Genomic DNA, 12,002 nt, shown 5'->3' with positions numbered 1-12,002 from the left:
CATGGGCTACTATTCATGAGGTAGTCCAAGGTTTGACTAACTAACTTTTTATATTTTGGTCTAAGTCAAACTAACTTTTTATATTTTGGTTTTGCATTTCTAGATAAAGAGCCACCGTAGCTCGGTCAGTATAAAAAGCCCTTTAGTCTGAAAGACCTAGGTTCGATTCCCGTCCACGAGAAACCTTTATCTGGTCTCTTTCGACTAAAGGTGAGTTAGCCGGTCTAATATGGATGTAGAGGATTTTTTTCTCCAGGAAACTCGGATTAAACGAAGTCAAACCAGAAGATGTTTACAGTCCACGAACAACGTAGTCGAATTAACCCATTGATGAAACAGCCGATAAAATAAAGAATTAATTACATTTGCCAACAATGCATTCATATCCTAGAATAGGAATGAATGAATAAACAGTGTAAACAATGAATTAATAAGCAGAGAACTTGCCTTTGCTCTTTTGAATTCTATGCACGCTTTTAAATTGGCTTCATCTCTAATGCATAACATGCTCTCGTTTTTCTTAAGAAATCAATAACGTACCTTAAATTGGGTCAGTTTTTGCCTTAAATCAGCAATTATTAAAACGTACAGCTGAAGAAAAACAAAATAAGGCAAGTTTAAGTGCCTTAAAGTCTTCAAAAACGTGTGACTTCCTTGCAGGACCGCTGAGATGTAGAAAATCATGTAAATACAGAGAAGCTGCCTTTGCTATGACAGTTTTTGTTAGCACAGCTGCACTTCTTGAGGGGAAAAAAATAATAATAACAGCTCCTCCTGCTGTCTGTCTGTCTGTCTCAAGGTCAGCGGAACAGACAAATTAGATTACGGTGTCTGCTTTTCGTTTATCTGATGCCATTCCAAGTTTCTACATTGATATTTCTTTTAAAAAATATTTTAAAAAAATCTCGTAAATCAACAGAAAGCTTAGAATTTCTGTTCGTGTGACAGAGTAGGATTGATGAAGAAGTTTTACCTGGAAATGGGAACCCACAACTTGATAAGATAACAACAACAACAACAAAAAAAAAAAAGATTCTCGTGCCACTGACAGTTTCCTATAACCTTGGCTGAAATTTGAAATATAAAGAAAAGAGAAGGAGGCAAGAAGACAGATATTGATCACTTGGCACTTTGTATGAGACAGCAACATGGATACAACGTAATACAAAGTCTCAGAATACGCATGCGTGAAGTTACAGTCCACTTCATTAGTATAGCTTGCTTTTTAGTTTTAGATTGAATCTTAAATCGAATTTTAATTTGAAATATTTAAGTCTATGTATACACTGTCATCGAAAAAGTAATGGGTTACTACTTTTGCTGAGGCAGCTTACGGTATTATTTGAACTAGCTCTAGTTTCTAAGCGTATACTGAATTAAAAGGCAGCATTAGCGACTTGTAATTTTATTATTTTTATTAATTTTCTTCTATGCATGCTTATATTTCCTGCATGTGCCACTTAGGTAACTGGTACTGTATTCTTAGCTGCGAGACTTAACAGTTAAAGAACTGTAGACTTTAATAGCAGCAGTTTCTACAAGTACTTCGGTATATGTGTATACCGAAGTACTTGTAATTGAAGTACTGTAGTAATTGGCAGGGACGAATGCTGATCTTGAAATTCGCGCTTGCTCTTGTTATCATTCAGGGAATGAGAGGTGTGATTGAAGTCTGATTAGCGGAATAATGAATTACTGACCATTTAAAATTATGTACAGGTAACCCTTGTATAATGCGGATGTTAGGTTCGGCAGAAATGCCGCGTTATATAAATCGCGTTATGCGAGTCTCAGATCACATAGAAAAAGTAGGGTTATGTTCCGAAATCGGTTTTTTTTTTTTATTTTTTAATTATATAAACAAAAATGACATATCCAACAAAAAACAAAATTTATTTAATTCAGGTAATTCATGTAAGTTAAGAAAACATAAACTATGAAACAAATACATAGTATAAAAGTATAAAAAATACAAATTGTAATTAAGCTTCATTGCACGTAATGCATAAATGTTTTAGGCAAAATAAAATAGTGCATATTTTAATCTTTCATAGCACGAGGATTTGAGGATTGGTTAATAAACACTGGTTTTGTCATGTAATCACCCGATGCATTACTACAAAACAGTACAGTAATTCTATCTTTGGAAACTTTGAATCCAGGAGCTGATCTTTTACTTTTCGAAATATAAGTGCGTTTTTGCATTTTTTTCCAATATAACCCGGATTCATCCGCATTGAACACCTGGTCTGCGTTATAAATGTTCATAAACTTTGAGAGTTTTTTGTTTAATAAGATTTCCATCCATAGGAATTTTCTTTTAAGGTGCAATCTTCTATCGAAATCATTAGAGATTTCTCCATTTTTCCATTAGAATATCGCGTACACGAGCAACACGCTTTGCACTTATCGTTGACCCAGCAATAAACACTTTCTCGGATTTTATGTTCATTTTGTTTGATTGTTCGAATTGCTGATTCATTTAAATTCAAAGTCTCTGCAAAAACTTTTGTTTTTTCTCCATTTTTCAACCAATCCAAGATTTTGAATATTTTTCTTCGAGAGAAATTAATTTTCTTTTCAATGTTGGTTTTCCCTTTCGTTGCAGTTTGTGGCCATTACTATAAAAATCATTTTTTACACAAAAAAGCAAACATTACATATTGTATGTAACTCACCAGAAAATAAAGTGCTCAACTTGAGATGAACACACTTATGATTTTTAATGCACCTTCCTGGCAGAAACGAGGACAATTTTCACAATAAACGTTTTGTACGGTAAACAATTGAGGTACATGTGTGCTGAAGGGTATTTCCTCTAATATAAATTCGCTACTTATAATTACATGCGGGATACAGGCAGACACAAATTTAACGAAGATAAAATTTGATTTTTAAGTCGCGCGGTGTAAAATATATGAAAAGATAAAGGGCTTACTACAATTTGTAGACCGTGTTTTTATCAGAACTGTGTTGTATAAGTACCGCATTCAACAAGGGTTACTACAATTTTAGACCGCATTATATAGAAACCGCGTTGTATAAGTACCGCGTTATACGAGGGTTACCTGTATTTAGAAATGTATGTACATTTAATCATACAAATACAACATTTATTTTACAAATGATATTCTATCTTTTTCAATTTAGCTACTTGAATACAAATTCTACCCTACGGTTCTTCTTTATGAACTGGTCAATAACCTCGTCATAAAAAGTTGGTTGTAACTTAATTTTCCCAAGCAACACGCACACTTGTAAAGACTGGCTGAAGCTCACTGGCTAGAGCTACTTTGACTGCGTATGGCCCGTGTTTAAGCAACTAGGTGAGATGATGTGGAGGGAGCGGAAATGGCTATGCGCGCGCATGAAATCATAATACTGAAGCGAAGACCTGGACGCTCCCACAACCGAGCAAGCCATGGTAGCTTGACTAGCGTTGGCCTTCGATACACAACGCAAAGCTCAATTATTGCCGCGCAAGCTTAAGACGTTCTTCTGTCTATAAAAATAAAAGCCTAAATGGAATGCTTATAAATGCATGCATTTATTAACAAATAAATATTACTTCTTTCTCAATTAATGAGCTTGCGCAGTAATTATAGCAAGCATGGAGAATTCGCCTCTGGTAATTGGGCCCAATTATGCCATGGCCGGAAATCGCACACGTGCAGTGACCTTCTCACTGTAAAGAGGTTTCTCTTGAGTACATCAAATAGTACTGACTGAATACAGTTTTTTTTTTTTTTTTTGTGCATAGAATAATTTAAATAGATTTTGTTTCGTAACATTTAAACTTAGCATTATGTGGCTTTTCATTGCGAAATCGTTAGACACGATTTTTACAAACAAATAATAATAATAATAATAATAATAATAATAATAATATAGTAAATTATAGAGCCAAGGCTCCAACTAGGTGTAAATTAAGATAATAAAATGGAGGATATTATGGATCCATCCATATTTTATACACAAATATGAAATAAACTTAACAGCGTCAAAATTTACAAGACTGCTTATGGGAATGTAACCTTTCGCATCGAACTTGCCTTGGTTTGCACTACTTAAATGACAGAAACTCTGCCTGGATCCAGTATGCATGCCTCGCCTAATTTAAGCACTATAAAAATGCGAATATGGACCTTTGGTAGTGTTCGTGTCTTTTAAGTAATGCAAACCAAGACAACTCCGATGCCAAAAGTTATATTTTCATGAGCTTTCTGGTAACTTTCGAAACTTTTTCAATTTTATTTTTACATTTATCTATAAACTATGAATGGATCCATAATATCCTCCATTTTACTGTCATAGAAAAATCATATTATAAGAACATTTCACCAATAAAATTACATAGCAAGTATTCATTGCTAAAACAAATCTCACAATTCGTTATTAGAACGCACACTGATTAGCTTATTGTTGATGGGAAAACGGATCTTGTTTTGATTGATTATTTTAGCAGTTTAACTTGTGAAGTCCCTTTTTGTGTTCATATGGATCTAATACCATTTATCTATTATATAAATCATTTGTCAAAACTGGCATATTTTTTATGATATTCATTACACAATCTATTTTCCGAAAATAATAAAATTAGTTCAGATTGATTTTCTATTGCGAAGTAAAGCAAAAAAATCTAATTAAAACATGTTATCACTTCAAGCGATAAATAATTACAAAATATTAAGTATAACTAGGAAAGATCGATGATGTGTGCAATCACTATTTGATTTTCTAGTTTTATTTTCTCACAATGGTGATTTTAATAAGTTTTTAGTAAAGACAAGTGACTTTCACGCTTATAGAAAAAAAAATACTCAATAATCGTTTTTTGTGAACATTATTGGTAAAGCGTTACTATGCCAACAATCACTTAGCAACAAGACCATAACTACAACGCACTTAGTCAATAAACCTAAACGGATAGCTTGACTAAGGTCAATATCTACAGTTGGTCAACAGGTATTCTGATTATTCATTTATTATTGACTTGAAAAGCATTCGATAAATGAATTCTAAAGACATTTAAAAGTGCATAGAGCTATTCAATGCCATAATGATATGCGTAAGATATGAATTATGGAGAAATCAATTCTATCAAGGACGGGAATGCAATTTTAGCAGCAAAAATTAAAAGGAAATAAAATTAATATATATATATATATATATTGTTCGAATATATATATCTATATATTCGAACATATATCGAATATATATATTCGATATATGTCATTCGAATATATATGTTCGAATATATATCGAATATATATATATACGACAAATATTTTAGGCAAGAGACGATAAAACATGATTTCCATTTGGGAGCGATGCAAGGTTCCAGTTTACACCCTTTTAAAAATCAGTTTAGAATGTGTTGATAGTTTTCTTTTGCAGCTGTTTTGAGATTTAGTATAAGCAGGATAGAAGATGGAGATTTCGATGAAAATAAATTTAGATATGTGTGATTCTTTTCCTGTACAGCCTTGGCGCACACTTCTTGGAAACCTGAGCCTTAGATAATTTAACGTGGAATTGGGAATAAACGCTTTTTTTTTTTTTTTTTTTGGTGATACCTTTTGTGCAAATAGAGTATGGCGGGAAAAAAAAAAGAGTACTGAATAACTACAGATATATGTTATGGAGTAAACGGGTTTATTAACAAAGAAATATGCGTTTACACCTGATGATATGTACATTACACTATCGGTGGAATCTTGGTCGAATAAAGCATTAACGACGATAGATTACGTGATCGAAATGGGCACCTTGTCATTCAAGACAGGTTTCGTAGCGCATGCGGAGGATTTCTGTCATCTTGGAGACCAAAGGTTGGGACATATGCTGGACATATCGTGTAATTTTATCCCTTAATTCATCAAGATTTCAGGGGGAGGTCATGATGGAATACTCCTTACCCCAAGCGAAGGCATCAAGTGATGTGAGATAAGGAAAGCGTGAAGGGTACGGGACCTCTGCGAACCTCGAAATGAAACCGCCGGGGGGGAAATGTTCTGATTACTATGCTCTAGAACCACTTGATGTTTGACAGGTTGATCCGCCTTGTTGGAATACCTGTACACAAAATGGAATGTTTTTTGCACGACACATACTATGCAAATCCTGGGTGAACGGACCCAATGCATTATCAATGTAGGTTCACTATTCAAGGGTAATGCTTGGGTAATGCTTACTGAAACGATGATCAAACTGCTCACAAACATATCGTAGGCGTGCCATTTGCTCACCAACTCCGTATGAACGAAAATAATGCTCAACAATAAACATCTTTGTTCCCAACGTTAACACCATTGCTACAGTTAAATGTAATGACGTAGACTCTACACGTGCTCTTCTATTAATGTGCATGCAATAGAACGGCATATCCCATAGCGAGCGGGAATGCTTGTGTGAATATAATATTGCTCCATGGGAGAAGAAATTAACACTAGACTGTAGTCTAAAATGACAAAAACATCTCATATACTTTGAAGGACAATAGAGGAAGAGATCTATAATGTTTCAAGAATAACTGGAGTTATCCAATGTTCTGATAGGCATATGAACAATTTGTATAAGATCACTGGTGATAGTAAATGCCTTCACATCTCCACCTGATAGATCAGTGCAGTTGGAAAGTGAATGTGGGTAGTACGGTGGCCTTTATCTGCATGTGAACTCTCTTTTTATTTGAAATTGAAATTGAGAAAGATATGGAAAAAAAAGATTCTTTACTAAGATAAAGACATGGAAGATTTCACCACTTCATATTGTGGCCTCAGCCATACTCGAATTTCCTCCAGGAATACACGCAGAATAGCTTCGGGAAAATTATTTGCTGGCTGATACAAGCCTTCTATCTCCATTAGATTCAGTCCAGTATCTATTATTTAGCTCTAATAATAGACAGATCTAATAGATCATGCAATCTAACTATCTTGACTAATTCGAGAAGAATGTCTTAAGCTTCCCTTTTGGCCTCGAACGAGGGGGGAAGGCTTCTTATGGGTTATGAACAAAAATGTTTTGCTCCACACGGTTTTATGAACATTAAGCCTCTTGTGAAATCATCTTATGTTGGGAACTACCTCGTTGCTGACACAATTGCTTGAATAGTGATCCAATGGCTCTAAATTTGAACTGTAGTTGGTGTCAGGGATTGCGCGTTGTATACTCTGATAACGTAGCACATAAAGAAGAATGATAGAAATTGGGATTCGGGAATTTTGTGGGTTTTAGATTTCTTAATGGATTTCGACCTTGAATGTAGAAATCGATAGAAAATTTTGTGAGTTGCTTCTCTCAGCATCTGCAACCCTTGGACACGATATTTCGTCATGAAAAATGTTACACTGATTGAAATCCTTACTCCTCTCAAATATGAAGGGTTGATATTTTTGTACCGATATAATTCATGTATCGCAAATGAACGTTTTTGCAATCTATTGCTGATATTTGTATAACTCTTACAAAAAATAAATAAATAAAAATAAAGTGATTTTTAATTACGAATGCTAATCACTTGCATGATAGAAGTCTACCCTTAGCTTCTATGTGGTGTTGTGGTTGCTTGAAATTGTACTGTTAAAGCAACAAAGGCTATGTGGCCAGTGTATTATGTCGATAAATTGCTTTACTTTTGAAGTGAAAAGTTAAAACAGTTTGAGTAGATCTATTCAACTTAAATTGGTCATAAATGATGAATACTATTTAGGGGGAAAACGTTGTTTCATTCATCACCTCTGCGAGTTGCAAGCACGATAAGTTTTGTTCTTCTTTGGCATTTACAGTTTGTAGTTTCTTTTAAAATCTTCAGAGATCAAACTTGCTTACAAAAAAAAAACGTGTAATATTTCTTATTTCAGTCAACCTCGCATAATGATAAAGAGAAGTTCAATTTCAAGTTTTACAATAATTTTGAGTTATTATAAGGTTATTTATAGGAGCAAGGAAGCTGTTGCAGAAGAGCTGAATGGTTGTAATTACGGCAGGAGCAACTAGACAATGAGGTCATTTATTCATTTCTGTTAATTGAGTGTGCTCTTCGGCCGGTTTGTCTGCTTTGCTAGATGGAACACTCGAATTTCTGGGACGGAAAACCTGTCACTATCTTATAAGTGAAGCGATTTCGCCAAGTAGAAAGTCTTCTGAAAAAATCTCTCGTGTTGTGTGTCTCTAAACTGGATTTGAACCCATTGCTATTCAAGCGAAGGGTAAATACAGCATCGCTGTCACGAATATGAAAAATCTACTAGATTAGTACTTATTTATTGAAAGTCTGTGTGAATATTTTCTAGTTCTTAAGTAAACGAAGGATCATTGTAAGATTAAGATATCAAGCGAAGTGAAATTATGTCTTTCGTGTAAATCCTACCGACTAGGTGTTGACAAAAAGGGATTAAGGATTAGGTTGTTTTTTTCTTTAATAATTGTTTACAGTGTTATTGTTTTTCCCCTTCTTGAAGAATTAAGTAATGTGTAATTAGCTTAATAAAAATTTCTGTAGTTTTATTTTTCCTCCATATGATAAAACTTTCCGCTATTCCATTTTAAATTCGATTTCTCTTATCTTTCTCCTCTTCGAATCTTTAACAATTCGAAGCAAAACTCAAGGTTATCAAAAAAATTCGCTAACAACTTTTTATCTTTAAATTTTCTTACAGAATTGTCAAATAACGCAAGTAATTTTGCATTTATCTTTTTTTTTCCTGAGGAAGTCAAAGGCATTTATTGTTGAGAGTTGTATTTTGCATTTGCCTGAGGCAATGCAATTAAATTTTCCCGGAAGAACATGTTATTTTTTTTTTTTTTCCGGAGTATCAAATAAGGCATTTTCTGAAGGTTTAAAATAGGCCAGAGTCCGTCCATCTCTCTGTTTTTATCATGATTTTATAAGATTCTACAACAAATATTGTGATAATAATTTTATCTAAATACTCTATGTCTAATACTTAACAAATTTAAATTTTAAGAGAGAGAGAGAGTTCATTTAAACTGAATATAATACAAATAATACGAATTAGTAATACAAATGAAACAAGTTTCTTTACCAGAAATATAATTCTTTAATTCTGTATTTAAAAATTGTGCAGCTAAGAAATCACATGAAAATATCAAATGAGGAATCAATTTGTGATCCTCCAACAGACTGCATTTAACACTTTTCGAAATACTGCTGTAGACTTGAAAACCATAAATGACGCAAAACTATTACAAATAAATAAATAAACCAAATACGGTTTCCAAGAATTTTATTTAACTATTTTGCTTAAAAATTAGACTGGTTAAATTCTTGTATATATTAAGGTGCTCATGATTTAAAAAAAAATCGAGACATGAATAATCGAGGTGGGGCGGGGCATTCTCTTTTAAAATATTTTCATTGACCAAAAATTTTCTATTTTGACTACAAAAAACGTTAATGAAAATTGGAACAAAGTTAGGTATTTAAAAATCATCGCACCCTTGTTCTTCTGTTATTACGATATTTTAATGTTTGTAATTGTATATTGATGAATAATTAATATGTATGGATAAATTGGTAAATCGTTTTTAAATTTAAATCATTGTTTTTAGAAAGTAAAATTTTAAAATTTCACTCAAAAATTACCAGCATTTAACGTCCCAGAAGTTTGTTTCTTGGAATTGGCTTTAGTGACTGATGCAGCTGGAGTAGATTCTCATCTTCATACACTTTACTGAAGAATGGTATCTTTTTTTTTTTAATTATGCTTATTTTTTTACTCACAAACCCGTGAAAATCATCGCACCTCATTCCTTTGAAATGGTTTTTATTAAAAAAAAAAAATAATGATGACTGATTTTACTGTTTCAATATGCAATAGATTGTTTTCTCCGTTCTCAATAAGAAATTCAATAAAGAGAAAACTTTACTGAAGCAATGGAAGAAGGAAGATCCAAATTAAATTCAACAATGGGTATTATATTCTCAAAAGGAATAAATTTATTATGAAAGCGTTGGAAAGAAAAGAGGGGGGGAGGGAAATAGCCCAAAATTTTAATAATATAAATAAATCCCCGTATACGTCACTGGCTCACAAGTTATCAGAATGTAATAATATTCTTTATTTCTGTTATTATTACACGATGACAATGAAAAACTGCACACACACACACACACACACACACACACACACACACACACACACACACACACACACACACACACACACACACACACACACACACACACACACACACACACACACACACACACACACACACACACACACACACACACACACACACAGGAGTCCAGAAAGCATGTATGGGGACGCCGCAACAGCTTTTGGGAGAAGAAAAAAAAAATACGGATGAGCACGCAGTATATATCAATCTTAAAAAGTATTTAAGTTCCTATAAAAAATATATATGAATTTTCCATCTAATAATCGAATCCAATTACATTAAAAATAACTAATCTACAGAAATTTAATTCAAAGAAACTACATTTTAAATGATTTTTCGTTGTGAGATATTAATGAATACCATAAGTGCTGTGGATTCTGATTTTTTTTTTTAATGGGGACCTCTGGCGGGATTATATATGAGAGGAGATTCATTAAACACTAAACGAAAGAATCCACAGCTCAATGGCTATTTTTGTGACACACCATCCTGACTGGTTCGCTTTCACGGATCTCCCAAAATAGCCAACCATCTCTAGACTATTAAACATAAGTGGAATTGCTGTTTTTTTTTTTGTTTTTTTTTTTCGAAAGAAGTGGTTGGTTGATGAAATATTTGTGTTTTTGTGTCATGTCAAACTGTTTTTGCGTCCTTTTTTTTTTACAAACGATGACGTAAGCATGATATGGTTGTAAATTTTTTCAGACGTGAATATGGTGTCTGAACCCAAGCCCCACCAAATCTCTAGGAAAAGACAGATCTTTCTTGGTGGTTCAGCAGCCACGTAAGTTTTTTTTGTTTTTTTGTTTTTGCTATCGACTTTTTTTCACCAACTAACCAAAAATTTTTGTTTCTTTCATTAATTGGTCAAATACCAATTTAATATTTTTAATATTTTTGTCTGTCAGTGTTTTTACTTAATAAATATTTTTACTACAGCGTCTGCACCTTTTTATTCCACGATTTTTATTATCATTTTTGACAGTCAAGGGATTATTTTCCATCTAAAAGGGTTTTCCTAATATACGTAAATTATTATTATTAATTGAGATTTTTTTCTTTTGTAAATCTGTCATTTGACTTCTATTTTCTTTATTTTTGTTTTCTAAAACTTCATATTTCCGTTACTAAATTAAAATTTGTTTTGTCGCAATTGAATTGTGGCAAATTTGTAGAGAAGATAGCCGAATAGAATTTTAAGTTGTCCAATAATAGAAAAATTATGGTTATTCCAATTCCAATCAACTGTTGTAAGTATTTTAAATAAATAAAATTAATTTCAACTGAAATAAAAATGTAATAATACTTCAGTTTTTTTTTTCAAAAAGGAAATATGCATTCAAATAACGTTTTTTGATTGTTTAACACCTAAATCTTCATTAAGTTTGCCTGAAATAGACAAAATCTTTTCAACAATGCATAATTTTTAAATAAAAATCATGTGCAAAATGAAATGTGACACGATGACGTAACTAACTGAACAGCAGATAAACTGAATTTATGTTAATAGCATTGTGATTTTTCTGTTATTCTAATGCTTGGTTTGTGTTGATAAGAAGTTTCCAGATAACATGCGCAGTCGATAATTAATAAACCTGCCAACACTTGCAATACGTGTCACCTACTGTGCCGTGCTACACCACGGAGGTGATATGGGGACTACTGATAACGCCAACAGTAACGTGCAGTGAGCGTGAAAATGCCCTCACAGTTCTATTCTTGTCGGAAGACTCTCCATTAATTGATCTGTCATTAGGGTCGTAAAATTCTCCACACTTGTAGCATGCCTGACTGAACGTTGAAGTATTTATGTTCGAAGCACTTACAACTCGATGAGAATTAGAAAGATAAAA

General features: G+C 33.0%; 1 protein-coding gene across 1 annotated transcript in view; it reads left to right on the top strand.

Annotated features, from left to right (window-relative positions):
• LOC150110287 (uncharacterized) overlaps nucleotides 1-12,002 on the top strand; it is a 129,871-nt gene that overhangs the window by 45,830 nt on the left and 72,039 nt on the right. Inside the window, exon 3 of the mRNA XM_090398761.1 lies at nucleotides 10,855-10,933. Coding sequence (XP_090254887.1) covers nucleotides 10,855-10,933 — 79 coding nt within the window. The remainder of the gene's footprint in view (nucleotides 1-10,854; nucleotides 10,934-12,002) is intronic.

Source organism: Typopeltis vanoorti, chromosome 1 (genome assembly GCF_054136105.1).
Source record: "Typopeltis vanoorti isolate ZY-2024b chromosome 1, IOZ_Tvanoo_1.0, whole genome shotgun sequence".
NCBI lineage: Eukaryota > Metazoa > Arthropoda > Arachnida > Uropygi > Thelyphonidae > Typopeltis > Typopeltis vanoorti.
The sequence above is the reverse complement of the archived record's forward strand: the minus strand, read 5'-3'. Positions and strand labels throughout refer to the sequence as shown.